General features: G+C 39.2%; 1 protein-coding gene across 6 annotated transcripts in view; it reads left to right on the forward strand.

Annotated features, from left to right (window-relative positions):
• Positions 1-17,891, forward strand: part of Nhsl1 (NHS like 1) — a 222,046-nt gene that overhangs the window by 193,112 nt on the left and 11,043 nt on the right. For 3 of the 6 annotated variants that reach the window (XM_070010587.1, XM_070010591.1, XM_070010590.1), the window contains exons 4-5: positions 7,644-7,836; positions 13,777-13,908. In XM_070010587.1, coding sequence (XP_069866688.1) covers positions 7,644-7,836; positions 13,777-13,908 — 325 coding nt within the window. Of the gene's footprint in view, positions 1-7,643; positions 7,837-13,776; positions 13,909-15,538; positions 15,912-17,891 lie in introns of those variants that run through there. The other 3 variants (XM_070010588.1, XM_070010589.1, XM_070010592.1) reach the window with 2 other exon arrangements.

The raw sequence follows: 17,891 nt of genomic DNA on the forward strand, positions 1-17,891 counted from the left end.
AAGTATATTCAGTATTAGATATATTGCCTGATCATGTAATCATTACTCATATTAATCATATTAAATCTGAGAAGGAAAATCAGATAATTAAAACTTGTATTTAGTACAACTTAACAGTCACTGTTGATTAAAAACAACAACATGCTCATTGGTATAGAAACAAATGGATATTCCCAAAACTTAAACTTTATCTGCCTTGTCCTCAAATCTAACATAATTTTTAGTGGACCATTCTTATTAGAATAAGATATAAGATAAGGATGGGTACTACCATTATTACTATATTATTATAGTTTTTTTTAATCTGGAAAGAACCTAGTCAGCATAATTGGAAAAGTTGTACCATCTACAAGAAGTACACAACCAGGAAATATTGGTGTTATATTTCTATTCTTTGTACATTGAATTCTTATATACTTGATTTCAGGGAAATAAAAATGTAAAACTATTACAAATAATAGAACCCAGTGATGTAATATTATAAAATTAATATATAGAAATCATTAACTTTTATATTTTTAAAATCAAGATAGAGGTATACTTTTAAAATTGAGGTTAAAATTTGACAGCAGGCAAAACAGGAATGATGAAAGTACAAGATCTATTTTTTAAAACTTTACATTCGTATTAAATGACACAGATAAGATGTAGATAAATAGATATGCCATCTTGGTGGATTTGAGGACTCAATGTACAAATGCTATCACTTCTTCACATGTTAATTTATAAAGTTATCACAATAACAGCAAAAATAAAAGGTGGGCAGATTTGATCTGTTTTATTGTGGTTTGGGATTATTGTGGGGAGGGAGTGAGAGGATGTGGGAGAGGGCCTGAGAGGCTGAGTCTAAAGTTCTAGCTGGGAGGCTGGAAAGCAGGGGTCAAGCTTAGCCAGGTGTGAGTGTGAATACAGAGCCAGGAATTTCTCCAGTGTGGCACCTGAAATACAGGCCAGCAGGACAGAGTATAAAAATGGAATGCAAAGTCTAGAAATAGACCTAGATATTCATTGGATTTAGAAGAACATCACACTGGCACTTGAAATCAGGTAGGAATCAGGAAATACAGAAAAAAAAATCTCTCAACTAGTACATTATCGTGCTACCATGTTAAGACCAAGACCCCAAATGGCAATTTAGTTCTTAAAGTGTGGAGAATACGTTATTCTTAAAGGCATTGTAATAGGATCACTTTAAATAGAGTGTGCAGAAGTCACTTTGGAGGGAGAATTCTATTGAAAAACTTGTTCTGTTTCCTAGCTAGGTTTTGGGGTAAAGGCATGGTGAGAACAGTAGCCTATATAAGAGAGAAGAGACTCATGACTTAACAACAAATGCTTAGGCTACATATAATCTGACATCATAAGAGTTTTTTTTAAGTAATAAAAAAGTCTAATTTGCATCTCTCTCATATAAAGCATCCTGATGTATTTAGGATAGGAGCTTCATAAAATGAAGGTTGTCAAGATGACAAAGGTTAAGGATACATACATTAACAAAGAGAAGTTAGAAACGTCTATCTGGACTATTTAACTGACTAATTGTCCTGGAATAATTATTCTAATTATTCTAATACAAAATACTTAACAAAGTAGGACACTACAATCTGTGGCATGAAGAAAGTTATTTTGCGAATGATAGCCACACATATCTTTGATATTAAAGGTGATTATTAAATTATTTCTAATTGTTTAATATCCTCTAAATAGTAAATATGCTGTGTGAAAAAAATGCTTCCAGCAAAGGGCTTATTGAAATCCCAGAAAACACAACTTGTATCCAACTGTAAAATCAGAGTAAGTCGTGGCTTTTGTTCTAGTCTTGACTTTTTTTTTTTTTTTCCACTTTTCAGTGTATCACAGATTCTGCCAAACAGTTTATTCAGGTGTTGGAAGGAAGTTTAGTTATAGGTGCCAAATTCTTCCTGTGAGTTGATAGGGATTTCTCCAACTGCCATGTAGGGGTATGTTAGGTGATGTGCTTACTTACTCTGAGAAATGTTCACAGAGGCCCATTGTCTTAAGGAAAGGATGTCAGCCGTGTTACCCAATCTCTTGTGTAAACTTCACCATTGAAGAGATGAATTAAACTGGAATTTTTGCAATAAATGGTTGGCTTTAACGGCAGTGATAGAAGCTGAAATTTTCTGTTTCCTGTTGTTCTTTGAACCGTCACTTCAGGGATCTATTTTAGAGTTTGTAGAAGGAAATATTTAAACTAAATGAGAACTTTGAGGAAAAGAACTGGGGCCTTGCCATGTAATTGTACCCAGGGGGCTCAGTGAGCATAATACTGAAGCCCAGGTGTGGAACAGCTTCCCACCTGTTGAAGGGGGTGGGGGCTCCACTCCCCTCTACGAGCTTAGGTTTCCTTAGCTAGAGAGACAGAAACCACACGTGGCTGACTCTGTGAATCCTGGTGTGCAGCTGCTCTCCTGTGGAATTATTAATAGCATCTACTCTCAAAGGTGTTCCAGTTTTGATAATAAATGACACGGCTAGCCTATCTGCCTGAGAGGGGCAGTGTGAGGATGAAGTCAGTTAATGTTTGTAAAGCCTTTAGCACCCTGCCTGCGGCACGGAACATGCTCAGATGATGAGGGGGAGTTTTATTAAAAATGCTTGGGTTTTCCAGCCAGACATCAAAGAAAATGGCACAATAGACAATGTCTGTTTTTATGAAAACTTGGCCACTCTCCCAATCTACCCACACAGAATTTTCCTGCCCAAAGCAATGGATTTCAGAAGTTTCAGCAACTGCTAAAATTTGTCTGATCGTCAGTGCTTCATGGGTCATCTCTACATAGAGTTTCTATCAGTGATCATACCATTGTTTGCTAATTTTACAATAGTAAAACACTTTAGAATATTCTTAGGACTTTCCACAAATCACCTATCACTTTCCACAGGAATCCTCCATGAAATAGATACTGTAATAGTTGGTGCCCAGGAATATGAATTTACTTTCTGGGAATCACAGAGCTAGACGACAGCATCAGGAAGAAAGGAATACAGGGTTCCTTGGGTTTCCTTTTCTTTCTTTGCTCTTCTTCATATATCAAGTTGGTTAAATAAATGGACAAGGTTGCCAGATTCTCCAAATTCCTTCACCATTGTTGACTGCCTTTGTTGTCTCTCATTCCATCTTTGGTTTGTCTGACATATATTCAATCTTTTTTCACCAGAAAGACCAAGTGGGCACTACTTAATCTCAGTGTATAGATACAGTCTCCACCCAGGCTAGTTTACAGTCTAGGAATGATGACGGTGAAGGTAATCATGTGTTAGTGGGCCTGTTCATGTGCGAAAGTCCAGGACATAGTGGAGGTCTGAACAGTTCAATGCTGGCTCTGTGTGAGCACTAAGCTGTAATTTGTGGTACCTTGTTACTCTGTCTCATTGCAGACAAGGATGAGAAAATTGAGGTCTCTCATGCCCAGGCCATTACTCAGGCAAAGCAAGGAGAACGTCTGTACAGTGACTTGCTATCAGTGTCTCCTGTACATATCTGTTACACAGTAAATGGGCTCCATTCTCTTCTGTCTTCTCTTTTGGATGAGAAGAAAGTATCCTTGTCTCCTAGACCTCTGTATTTCTTGCCTGAAACTAAGAACCTGGCACAGGAGAAGTCTCAGCACCAAGAGACCATGCTCAGCACCTTGCTCAGCTTTGATTACGCCTATAACATGGATGAGGAAACTGGTTTAGAGAAATTGGGTCATTTGTGCTTAGAGTCACATAGCTTTTATTCTACTTTGACAGAATTGGGGTTTGAACTCAGGGAGGTAGAGCTGCTTATACACAGTTGGGAAGTGACAGCTACCAAGTGAGACAGTGCTGAATTTTTATCCATCTCACCATCCATCCATCTCACTACTCTTCTGCTAATCATGGATTTTTTAAAGGTTTTATTCTTACTTAGAGATACAAAAGGAGATTGTATTGCTAGACCAGAAGACCTGGTAATCAAAAATATTATCAAGTAGTTGCCCATCCCTGCCTTGCAGCAGAGACTTAGGTGTCACTTCTGGATTCTAATCCTAGCTTCCTACTCACAAACGTTCAGAGGCAGGGTCTTTCCTCTGCTAAGCCTCCAGTTCCTTCTTTATCAAACAAAGGTAACACTGTGAGGGTTATATCAGCTCATGAAACCTGTAATCCAGGACAAGGTATAGAGTGTTCATTTACTAAATGGGACCTCTTCTAGAGCTGAAATTCTGAAACAGCTTTAAGTGTCATTCTGATTTAAGGCCTCATGAAATTTACAGTCGCTTGTGAAAGACAAACCAGATGAAGGAAATGCACACACATGTGTGTGAATGGTACTTACTGAAGAGAACAGGGCATAAGATATAGGGGAGAAGCAGAACTTGCATAGGATAAACCATAAGATCTTAACAAGAAGAGGACTTGAGTAAACATCTAAAGAACATGAATTCTTTAGATATTTGGGTGGATATCAAGAGGAAGAATTTGTGTGTGTGTGTGTGTGTGTGTGTGTGTGTGTGTGTGTGTGTGTGTGTGTGTGATAGCACATACAAATGTTCTAAGGCATCATGAAGAGTGATTTAAGAGGAATACTAATGGGCCTGTCCATAATACATTATAATGGAGCTAATCATAGACTGTACCCTCCAAACCTGCTGCATCTGCACCCCATTCCCAAACAGCAGAGGTAGTGGGAGCCGTATGGTTCTGAGTCATCCATCCTGGCATTCTCGTTCATAGACTGTGGTAGTACAGATGACTTGCCTGGGAAATATTCTTTTAAGAGGAAGGAGCATTGTATAAAATTGATCCTCTTTGTCGATGGTGATCACCTCATGGCAGCCAGACTGCAGGCAGGTGCTGCTTCATTGTGAGTACTGTCCACTCCAGACACCAGCCAGCTGAAAGCCAAGTGGGTCACTGGGGCTGCCGAGACCCATGGAGATGCCAACTAGCAGTGAAGCCGTGTGTCACACCATCCCTTGTCTGGTGTCACATGGACAAAGAGCCCTTGCTGCAGGAGGCAGTTGTTCAGTCCTGTGTGTATGCATCTTGTCAGCCTTGAGCTCCACTCTTTCTTCCAAGCCTGTTGGCTAGGACTTGCTAATCACTGCCTTCAATGTTTTTTGATGTACTTCAGGATTGCCTAAAAATTACTTCTGTGTATATATCAGAAAAGTAGAGTAACATTCTAGTTTACTTATATTGAGAGTCAACGTTAGACATTTTTAATTTGTGTGTGCATGTGCTTGTAGAGAATGCATATTGTAAGTCAAACTTAACAAGAGTGCCATATGGCTGCAAATGGTCAGGTTACACCAGTGCGGCTGAGTTCCTGCTGTCTCAAACATGCCTTAGTTATCACAGGAGGATGTGCACCATTTTCATACTGAACCAGATCAGTATGAAGGGATGGGGTACAAACCAGCATCATAAGACATCAGTAACATATGCTTAGTGTATAAGTTGAGTGTACTTGTCAGTTAAATTCTAAACATTTCACATTTTCCTAGGTGTTTTATGGGTTACAATTACAAAACTAAAATTTAAAAAGCTATATTATTCATATTTTTATTTCCACAGTGCTTTTGTTACTGTTCATCTTTTGTGTGTTGGGGGGAGGTGCACACACACACACACCTGTCCTAGGGCTTGAACTCAGGGCCTGGGTGCTGTCCCTGAGCTGCTTTTGCTCAAGGCTAGCACTCTACCACTTGAGCCACAGTTCCATTTCTGGCTTTTAGGTGTTTACTTGGAGATAGGAGACTCAAGGGCTTTCCTGCCTGGGCTAGTTTTGAACCCTGATCCTCAGATTTCAGCCTCCTAAGTAGCTAGGATTACAGCTGTGAGCTACTGGTGGCCAGCTGTCATTAATCTTTTAGTAAAAGGAAAAGGAGTAGTAGACAGTTTCATGGGATTTTGCTTTCCTAAAGTCATGTTTATGTGAACACCACTTTCATAGCCATGGTATTTAACAGTTCTACATCTACCATCTCACTGAGTCCTGCAGGAACCTCTGCAGGTGCAGAAGGTAGTCAGTGAGACCTCACTTTACAGCAAGAGAAAGTTCACATATTTCACAATCAGCTTATATCTATGGATTCTTAGTGTGGGGCCTGTTCCTTGTAGTCTTTTCCTATTTATAGAGCTTCTAGCATTAGAACAAATACAGGCACTCTCTAGCAAGGTAAGTTCTGTAGGAATACACAGTGAGACAGTGTTCTTTTGCTTGAGATTTCTCACAGAAGGATGTGTTTATATTTCTTCACTCCGTCCCTTTAGAACTTTGCATTAAGTTCAGAAAGGTATCCAAATATACCTTTCAAAGATGGATAAGGCCGGGTGCCTGTGGCTCACATTGGTAATTCTAGCTACTCAGGAGGCTGAGGCCAGAGAATCGTGGCTTGAAGCCAACCCAAACAGACAAATCCAAGAGACTTATCTCTTAAATAGCAAAAAATTCCATACTGGAAACATGTCTCAAATGATAGAGAGTCCCTGCGTGAGTATAAGTCCTGGTACCAGCACCAAAAGAAAAAGATAGATGACAGACCGATGGGTAGGTAGATCTTTACAACCGTAAATAAGTCACCAAAGAGGATCGACAGCTGTGATTCCTTTCTCAGGAAGTTCACATACAGGTAGAACAAAGCTGTGCTGAGGAGTCTGCAGAGTTACCCTTGCTGCTTGGAGGGTGCTGGGAGGGGTTGAATTGGCCTCTGTGTTTATTACAGTGTGTTCTGTGGGAGGTTCGATGACCTGAGACTAATTTAAAGTAAAATTCCCAAATGCCTTGTTTTGGACTTGAAGCACACGTTTACTATATATAATAATCTAATTCCCTCCAAAAACCAATGGCTAATTTTTTGTTGTTCCTGTGCACGCTGCATTTATTTTGAGGTCCTGGAACTTCCTCGGCCCAGAACTGGCTGCCATGGGGGCTGTGGTCAAGTCCTTCATAAAATGCTTGCTAACGCGGTTTCTTGCTGACACTGTTGAAGGTGTTGTGGGAAGACAGATATTGGAGAAATGCTCTTCAGTGAGGATGTTAATCTGTATCAAACCAGACACAGCTAGAAATATTTTCATGGAATTCTGATAAGGCTCAGGGCACAGCCTTTGTCAGCTGCTTATAATTTAACAATTTCACACTGATTTTTTTTCCCATATAGATGGTTTGAGAAGAGCTCGAGTCGTTGAACAATAGCCCTGCCAGTTTGAAATGTTTCTTGAGGTCAGAGGCTACAGGAAATAAGATTGAAGCTAGAAATGACTTTAAGCAAGACTCCATTTTAATAAAAATGGAAACTGGTGGCTACAGCTATGAAGTTGTCTCAGTTTCTAATGTTAAACAAAATCCATGACCTTCCTGACCATGGTAAAGATAGGGAAGATGAGAAGAGCTGAAAACATTTTGTGGGTCAGCAAAGCCATCCACCATCCTTAGTTACAGCCCCAGGCCAGGGTAAATCATATATTGAGAGTCATGTTCAAGAGGATACACACACAGTCTGCCTCCGTCAGTCATTCCTTCTTCACTGAAATGTGAGCCGTCTTGTGGCTTCCTTTACAATGGGTCTAATTTTTTTTAAGCTAAAAAATATTTTTAGCTGTCCCTGCCAGTTCTTTAAACAGTGTGACTTCTTCTTTCTCTGCAGTGTTCTCTCTCTTCATCAGAAGAGGAGAGACTTATTGGCGTCAGGAGACCCAAAACGCCAACCTCAGGTGACTTTTCTGACCTTAATACTCAGACGAACTGGACCAAGTCACTGCCACTGCCAACTCCAGAGGAGAAGATGCGACAGCAAGCCCAAACGGTCCAGGCTGATGTGGTTCCCATTAACATAACTGGTATGCTTTGCTGGGCACAGTCAGGATGACCTATAGAGAGTGGCTTAGCATTTTATTTATGCAGCAGAGTGAATGTCTCTGGTTTGGCTTCCTGATCTCAGTTTATTGCAGGGAATGCTATTATTACAGATGTGTGTGCACATAAAGTATCTGTTGCTTGTTAGGTGAATAGACTATGTCACCAAAGTTGGGTGTCATGGAAAGGTATCTTTCTAAGTTGAGTGGCTTTTTCATAAGATTTTTGTGCAATAGGGGCATCTTATAAATGTGGTCCTGTGTAAAAACAAGTTATTGTACATTTCCTTCCACAGGGTTTCTTTAATTTTATTTTCTAGAGTGAAGAAAGAATTATTTTGTAATGTTTCTGGTAGTTTTTTTAACCTTTCAAGTAGATAAAAGGGAGAAATAGAATGAAATTACTAAGTAAATTAACAACTATAGCTGGTGGCTCACGCCTGTAAACCTAGCTACTCAGGAGACATATCTGAGAGTCATGGTTCAAAGCCAGCCTGAGCAGGAACGTCTGTGAGACTGTTATCTCTAATTAACCACCAGAAAACTGGAAGTGGCGTTGTGGCTCAGGTGGTAGAGCACTTGCCTTAAGCTGAAGAGCTGAGGGACAATGCCCAGGCCCAGAGTTCAAGCCCTACAACTGACCAACAAAACAAAAGTATAGAAATGTATTTTAAGGACTAGAGGCCTGACTCAAGTGATAGAGCACCTGCCTAACAAATGTGAATCCCTGAGTTTGAACCAAAGACTTCTCTCATTTGCTGACAAAATGATATTTGGATTTCTGTAATTTGAACTCCAATCTTCAAATAAAAATCTATTCCTGCTGAATAAGCAATTTTAGAATTACATGAAATTGGAAATCTGGAATATTTAATCATTTGTGCCTTTAATCATTTGTGGTAGTTAAGGAAAAAAATAAGAATGTACATAAATTTCCAAGATTATCTTTCACAAACTTAGAAGAACTGTTAAAAAGCTTATCAAGCTGGGCACTAGTGGCTAGCTACTTGGGAGGCTAACATCTGAGGATTACAGTTTAAAGCCAGCCCAGGCAGGAAAGTCTCTGACACTCCTATCTCCAATTAACCACTAAAAGCTGGAAGTAGAGCTGTAGCTCACGTGTTAGAGTGTGAGTAGCCTTGAGCAAAAAGGAGCTCAGGGAAAGCACCCAGACCCTGAGTTCAAACCCCATGACCGGGAGGAAAAATTAATCAAAACTTCTCCCTGGAGCCTGCAAAAAAGAATTGGTCAGTGGTTCAGGAAAAGTACAGAATGCAAAACAGGAATGTTAAGAGTTCATGGGGGCTAAAGCCTGCCTACCATGTACACAGCCCTGGATTCAATTCCCAAGTCCATCCCCTTATTCCTCAAAGAAATCATCATTTCAGTCATTGGCCTGTTATTATATAGAAATATAATCACCTATATAAATAGGTGACTAGTGCCATCACTGATAATCAGGCCATGCAAGGTAAGAGTAGACTGACTGAACATTAGCAATTAGAATAAAACCCCTGGCTGCCTGGCTGTGTCCTGAGGCTGCTATGCTGGGGAGCTTGATGCTGTCTTTGGTAGCATGTAAGGAGTGATAACATTTGCATGCTTATAACCTTTCAGAATATTAAAAATTATATTTAAAGCTCTTGAATTCTATGGAAATGTAATAAATGTATGAATTATTTTCAGTTCTGTGTACATTTTTTACATTTATTTTACTGAACCCCGAAAGAAACAGATGGCATTTTTATTTTCATCCATATTCATTGTACACAGCATTGTTGGTCTCCATGAGTATGCTTCTCTTTAGTGCATATTCTTAAATGTTTATTTTTATAAGCTGTGTTTTAGAACAAAGTATAGTGTTTACTGCTTGGTTAACTACATGAGCACATGTTTTTCTATAAGAAATTGGATTATATTATTTGATTGATTAAATGCAATAGAAACATTTATACCTGATTAAAAGCTTCAAAATAATATTATAAGATAAGGAGATTATGACATACAGTATGACAATCCCTAATGGAATTAAGAGTGAAGCACATTGTTTTGAGATTAGAAGATTAAAAACAAAGTAAGTAGAGTTTTAGGAATAGAGTCATTTGCAGTGAAATGCATTGTTACAAGGATAGTGTCATGTCTCTAAGCCTTAATGTGCTGTCATTTAAGGTCTAAATGGATATGAATTACAGGGTGTTTAAAGAAGGCCTTTAAATGCCACCAGGAAAGGCAAATGACAATAATGAAATGAACAATATGAACTGAATCAAAATGCCATTTATTTTTAATTGAGTCATTAACATTTTTCAGGAATGCAAAATTTAATATAATTATGTCCTTACTGATGGGTTTTCTGGATCTGTGTATTCACATATACATATATATTCCTATTTCATAGCTTTTCTTAATCTGAATGAAGATCAAGAAATCTAAAATGTTTTTTTTGATGAATGGATTAATGTAGGCTATACAGCTTCCTGCTTTTTTAAGTGGTATATTTCTAAAGTTGTAGAAGACGTTTTGAGATAAAAATGTAGCTTCTTCTAGGGAATTGCAGCACCTATAATTCCAGCTGCTTGAGAGGTGGAGAGGGGAAGAAAGTTAGCCAGTTCCCCCCTTGGACCTGTAGCAGGACTTGGTGGCACACATGTGACTGTTTTACTAGCTTATGCAGGAAGCATAAATAGGAAGATTGTGGTGTAGACCAGCCTGGGAAAAAAAATATGAGACCCTATCACAGAAACAACTAAAGCAAGAAGGGCTAGAAATGTGGCTCAAGTGGTAGAACACCTGCCTGGGAAGACTAAAGCCCTGAATAATCCCAGTATTGCCCCTCCCCCAGATACACACACACACACACACACACACACACACACACACATACATACACAACACACATATCACATACATATATGTGTATGTGTATATGATAGTTTTGAAGATTTTCATAGGCTCTTAAAATATATTTTAAATGGAAATTTAATAAATAAGTACATCAGTTGTTCTCAATTCCAAAACCTTTTTTCACATTTATTTTACTTAAGTGTGAAAAAAAACAGATGGCATTAAAATTTATATTTTAATTATCTTTAATTACTTGTACCAAAAGTGTTGCTTACTCAGCCTGTCAGTTTCCAAGTGCATCTTGATCAGTGTTACCCCTTTCATCATCCTCCCCCTTCCCTCCCTACACAACCCTTCCCCTCAGTTTTCCTAGTTTCATAGGATGCATTGCATATTATGACCTCAAGGTTTTAATTTATTTATAAGTAGCATTGTCTGTCTCCACGAGTGCCCTTCTCCTTTAACCAGTCCAGATTTTGTAACTTCAAATCCAGATTGAAGCCCACCAGGCCTAGAGATAGGAACTTCAACACAATGAACTACTGGCCTGAAAATTGATTTAATCCCATTAGTTACAGTCCTGTGGAGACCTGGTATGTTCTAAACACTGAGGGAGCAAAAACTATTTAAAATAAAGGGAACGTATAAATACGTTTCATAATCTGCCATTAGGGGGTGACCCCGTGCCGGTAACAGCTCTTTCACCTGGAAGCTACATGCACATACATAAACTGAACATACCTAAACAGTTCTGAAAGCTGGCTTTGTTCTGATGTTTGAGCTGCCTGCGTTTATTTCTGAAGAGTAAACATGGCTAGCTAATGCCATTTGTCAGTGAATGAGAGTGATGGAATTCAACAGATATTTATTGACTTTGTGCCAGGCATTAGATGAGTACAAGATGGGGAAGGCACAGTACACAAATCATGGTCTCTTCCTCAAGAAATGTAGAACACGGCAGCTGATGAAGATGGAGAGTTCCTTTGATGGTGTGTCATGGATATTCATCCTCTCACCGTTTGTTTCCTAATCTTTTTGGAGCTTTGGTGGCTTTGGTTTTTATCTCGGAAGTAAAACTGAAGTTGCGCTTACTTTCCTATTAATGTTTGGTCTGTTCTTAGTTTCTTGATACAAGGAATGTCCTTTCTTCTGCTGCGGGAAGCTAATGGACCACTGGCCACGCTTGTGGCCTCCCCCCACATGGTTTATGCTGTTGCACACAAATGACCTGTGCATCCCAGCAGTAGGACCTTCCGGGGTTTCAGACCCTTGTCTCCATTGTTTCTGGGTTGCTTTTCTTATTCAGAACAAAGTTGCAAGAATTTGCAAGTTTTCATGCATTTATTCCTTTTTTTTAGTCGATGATGTATGATTTGATCATCTCATTTTGATTAGGCATTATTCACCATTTATTTCTAACATAAAATTTACATTGTCCACAACCTACCTCCTTTTAAATTTGTGTCAGGATTGCTAAACAAGAGTGAATATTTATATACTTTTCATATGCTCAAGAATAACAGAAGATTGTGATATATACACGTGTATACATATATGTATATATATTTGTAATCTCTTTTTGAGTAGAATAATAGGAAATAGTTCATGATATCAACCTACTTTTAGTCAAAGTGACAAGTAGTTTAAAACAGCAGAAATGAGAACTAATGCTGCTATAAACTATTCCTTCCTTCCTTCCTTCCTTCCTTCCTTCCTTCCTTCCTTCCTTCCTTCCTTCCTTCCTTCCTTCCTTCCTTCCTTCCTTCTTTCCTTCCTTCCCCCCCCTCTCTTTTTGGTGTTGGTCCTGCAGCTTGAACTCAGGATGTGGACACTGTCCCTGAGCTTTTGTTCTCAAAGCTAGCCCTCTAGCACTTGAGCCATAGTGCCATTTCCAGCTATTTGATGGTTAATTAGAAATAAGAGTTTCTTGGATTTTTCCTGCCCAGTCTGGCTTCAAACCTCAATTTTCAAATCTCAGTCTTCTGGCACCCAGCTTCAAACTGTATTCTCTTATGGTTTCCATGTTTGTTTGTTTGGTGCTGGGCCTGGGGCTTGAACTCAGTATCTGGGTGCTGTCACTGATTCCTCCCCCGGCCCCTGCCCAAGTTGCACTCAACCACTTGAGCCCACAGCTCCACTTCTGACATTTTAATAGTTAGTTGAAGATAATAGTCTCTTACATTTTCCTTCCCAGGTTGGCTTTGAGTCACAATCCTTAGCTCTCCACCTCCTAGCTAGGATTACAGGTGTGAGCCTCTGCCAGTACCTAGAACATGGCATATATCTAGAAAGGAAGAAATACAAAGTGTCCAGTTTGGCATGTGACATTCTGGGTTCAACTGCAACATTGTGACCAGGAGGCTCTGGACTCTAGTTCCCCCCACCCCAATAGATGATGAATCAGAGAGGTGCAGTTCAACTTTTACAGCAGTGCTATTGGGTCTCACCGTGGTGAAAGTACTTTATCATCATAAGGCTCTACATATCTCATTACAGCCATCTCTCATACCATAAACATTTTCCAATTGATCCATATGGTCATCCTCCTTGATAGAAGAAGAAAAAGAAGGGAAAATGTAAAAGCTCCAACTCTTGGTTTCATCACATACAACATTATATTTTATTCATCTGTATGATGATCTGATGAATAGAATCTGATTACCATAACCACATGTTGTAAGGAGTGGTTGTTAGTGACCAGAGGACCTAAGTGAAACATTTTTATTAGCACACATTAATTGTACAGAGTAAGAGGTTTCACTGTGACATTTCCATACTTCATTTCTTAAATGAGATGGAATTACTCTTCTAGTATGATATTAGCACCTTTGCGGCTCATTGGAAAATGAGATCAAGTTGCGTCCTTCAGAAGGACACACACTCAGAAATTGGAAATCAGCCTTCTGGTGATAATGTGCTTGGCCTTCCTTTTTCGCCCTTCAGCGTTCATCATCATATGACTGGCTAACATCATTATTAATATCTCCTTTTCATTTTACAACAAGCTTCTGGAAGAAAGTGCATGGTGTCAGCTTGCTTAAAAATAACATTGCTTTGCTTGTTCTACTTACTCTACATTAGGGGAGACTTTCGATCGCCAGGCCAGCCTCCGGCGGTCTCTAATTTACACAGACACTCTGGTAAGACGACCGAAGAAAGTCAAAAGGAGAAAGACTATTACAGGAATCCCTGACAACATACAGAAGGAGCTAGGTATGGCTCATCAGAATTGCATTCTGTTGCCCTCTCTGCCAGTCGGCATTGCTAGCTAACCCCATGTGCTTGTGAGTTCATACATTCTGATGGCCAGCTTCTTTCCTGATGAAGGTCAGATCTTATACTTCTGTAGTTGGTTCTCCTGTGTTTCCCAAGAGAAGGTAGAAGCAGGAAGTCCTGTGAAAACTGTACATGGGGTGATAGGAATTAAGGGTTCCATCAACATCTCTGGGTACCTTTAACATTGGGCATCTCCACAATTAATTTTTTACTTTGACCTTAAGCTTTCATGAACTGAAACCTCATCCTAGCAGTCTGGGATTACTTAATAGCAAGTGTCCATAAAATAGAAAGTGGTCATGTTTGTTGGATAATACCTTCATACAGTGAAACAAGTTCATAGCTTGTTTTAATTGAGTATTTTTTAACTTAGGATCAAAACAAAAAAACCTACAGTTTTTTTTTAATAGAAATTGAGACAGTCGTGTAGCTCACTGTTCACTTATCTGTTGTTTTCGTGCTCATTCAGCTGATTCTCCTTCTTCTGTAATAACTTCCTCTGCTTATGTTTTCGTGGGGCCCAGCAGGAATATCCACAGAGACAACTTAGCTAGACTGTTCAAGTTTGAACCCTGACTTTGCCACTCATTCTCTGGATGGCCCTGGGCAGGTTACCTTACCTCTCTGTATCTACTTCCTCATCCCACAAATGGGATGGTGAACTAATAGAACCTTCTTTGTAGTCTTGAGAATACATGTGACACCACTGCTGTGGTTAACGTGGGTGATGTGATGCTACCAATCTTAAGATTTGCCTCTTTCACAAACCTATAGTCTTATTTCTTACTTTCTACTTTCAGCTGGAGTTTTAATTTACTTGTTTACTATTGAAGGATAAACTCTAGAAATCCAGTCATAATTTTGGAACTTTCCTGCTGGTCTTTTTGCCATGATGAGCTTACCCTAGTATAGTGATGCCCCAAGGGTTCATTTCAGCTTATAGCCATTGAATCTGTCTAGTCTGTTCTTAGCCCCCTGCTAAATGCCTTGTATTAGGAAACAGAAGATCAGGGAATTTGTGAAGCCCATCTTTGGTATCCTTTCCTGAGCCCTGTAGGCCCCTTCTCTAAACTTGAGCTTAATGGTACATGCATACTTTTTCCTCCTCAAAGTTTGGTTGTGCCTCTTTCTTTCAAACTCTCTTCTTCTTCTTTTCTTTCTTAAGGTGACAGCTAACACATTTGAGAAACTAATCTCTACTCATATGGTCATTAATTGATGGGCTAATTTCATAAGTACTCAGTTAACATTCATACTAGAACTGGTCTTTTTAGGAGATTCACCATAATCTAAAAGGTGTCACTTTAAGGAGAGGCAGTTAGGCCTTTCAAGATTGATGCCTTGATGTAAATTATCTTAGTAGCTTTTCTCCCAACCAAAAGAAGTAGATTCTGATTGCCTCTGTGTAGAGTGTTAGGATAATTGGCTCAGGTAAAGATACATAATATAATATACACAATTAACGAATTAATATGAACCTGCAAGTTAAGAACTTTTTGTTACTTTTATTATTGAACCAGCAGAGACAGCAACTCAGTTGCTTCTTTGATCTTCCAGCTAGAGAAGCCTTATCTTCTGTAATTTTAATGTTGTAATATCAACAATTAAGTACTTGGAACCGCTGTTCATCCACATGTGACATGGAACCCCCACTAATACTAGAAGAAGGAAAATAGCTTTCCTCACATCATCAGTGTTGCCAGACATGAGACCGTTTGTGACATTACAGTCAGTGACATCACCCGGGTAACAGCTAGAGGGTCATTGAGGAAACTGTCTCAGTTAGAGACAGTCAGACAACAACTCTAGTTTAATAGATAGCTAGTTGGAGGATAGGTGGACAGAATGAGGGAAATATTACCTGAGTGTGTGTCTACATTTGTTTAGAGTCTCTTTTTTAGTTTGCTCTGTTTAATCAATATAGCATTTACCTATGTCCGGTAAGTTTGTGACTTTTTTTTTATAATACTGCAAAAATACTGGAGGGTTCATTTTGGAAATGGGATTTTGGTGGTCCTTTTGGTAATGGATATATTAGTTATTTAGCCTTTTTTTTTTTTTTTAAAAAAAGAAAGTTATATTCAGTTGTAGACTGTAGAGAAATCCTTCTTTCTGTTTTCAAAAGCCAGGGATAATTTTATCCTCAAAACTATTACCCCAAAAACTGAAACCTCAAGGTATCAGCTTAAACAGTTCAGCAGTGACAGTTTAAAACCAGTCACTAACCCTGTGCAAAAAGCACTGCAGTTTTGTGGTGTCCATGTGTGGTGTTTGGGCACATACCAATGCCTCACACATGCCAGGCAATGCCCTTACCACTGAGTTACACCCCTAGTCCACAACTACAGTTTTGAAAAGTCTATTGTTGGATAGAATGAGATATTCCTTAAATTGAGCAGATGTAACCAGATACACCCACATAAGCCAGCCTCCCTTCCACATTACCAAGCAGCAGACATTTTTACCTTCTAATTTGTTTCCCAATTGTATGTGTGTGTGCACGTGTGCACGTGTGCACGTATGTGTATTTCTGATCCTGTCCTTTTACATACTTCCTCTCTTTCTGAGAGCCATGTATGTGTGTCTGAGTGTATTCACTGACAACATGGTGGAAGAAATAGATCATCTTTTACTACTAAAGACACAAATATAAAAATGACTGTCATCAGCATAGTGAAGGAAAGATTTTTTTTTTTTGGCTGGACATGGGGCCTGAACTCTGGGTCTGGGTGCTGTCCCTCATCTCTTCAGCTCAAGGCTAGCGCTCTACCACTGGAGCCACAGCGCCACTTCCGGCCTTTTTTGTTTATGTGGTGCTGAGGAATCAAACCCAGGGCCTCATGCTTGCAAGGCATGCACTCTACCGCTGAGCTACCTTCCCAGCCCCTGAAGGAAACATCTTCGAGACTGATACAAGCCCAACATTTTAGTAATACCTTTTGCTAATGTTGAGAAAGGGGTTGAATGTATCCAATCCGGGCTGTGTGCCATCAATGGTTAATCTTGTGGGGTAGAGGGAATTCTTAGAAGTCCTACCATTACCAGTGTTTTTGTGCAGGTGTCTAATAATGCAGACAATTGCCCGGCCAGCATGGCTCGGCAAAGCTTGAGCCAGACACCCTTTCTTCAGTGTCCACCTCCAGTGCATGTCTGATGATTTACATTTTGTTGCCTTGGCATTTAAATGAGGATGACAGAATTAAAAAAAAATTGCAGCCGACTTAGAAATGAATCTGAACAGCCTATCCTGATGTTTCATCTTTTAGAATCAGATAGGATTATTTTGTTGGTAAATAATTATATTTGGTTACTATTCTTCATACAAATTTCTGACTGAAAAAAAAAACAGAGAACTGTGGTTTTGACACTATTGTAAAATGTATCTTAAGGATTAGTTTTATTTTCACAGTATGATGTGAGTAAGTTCTTGGCTTCACGATTTTTTTAAGCTCTTTTCTAGCTAGCTGGCTTGACATCTATACTTAGTTTTTTTTTAATCATCTATTTGCTTCTCTCTTTATCCTTCACTATGTTTCTTTTCTTCTTGTTAACATACTCCTCTCTGTTTGGTTATAAAATGCCAAGAAAGGAATAACCCTAATTTGAGGAGTGTTTCCTGGATCAGTTCCTGCCTTCCCCCTCCCCCACAGAGCACAACAGATTGCTGTTGAATTTTGAATGTCACCAACAGACAGATGATAATAGCTTAAGATGGATAATGAAATGTTTGGAACACAGATGGGTCTGTAAATCAATTTTCCTTCTCTTAGGATTTCCTTCTGACTTAAGGAATCAATGCAATCGACACCATTTTATGCCAATAGCATTTAAGTGGTATTTCTGTGGGCCTATTGTTCTATTACTATGTTCGTTCATTTTGGAGGGAAAGACGGTAGTGACCATCCTGATGGACGCTCTGA

Source organism: Dipodomys merriami, unplaced genomic scaffold, assembly GCF_024711535.1.
Source record: "Dipodomys merriami isolate MVZ:Mamm:240054 unplaced genomic scaffold, mDipMer1.0.p SCAF_8, whole genome shotgun sequence".
Classification (NCBI taxonomy): Eukaryota; Metazoa; Chordata; class Mammalia; order Rodentia; family Heteromyidae; genus Dipodomys; species Dipodomys merriami.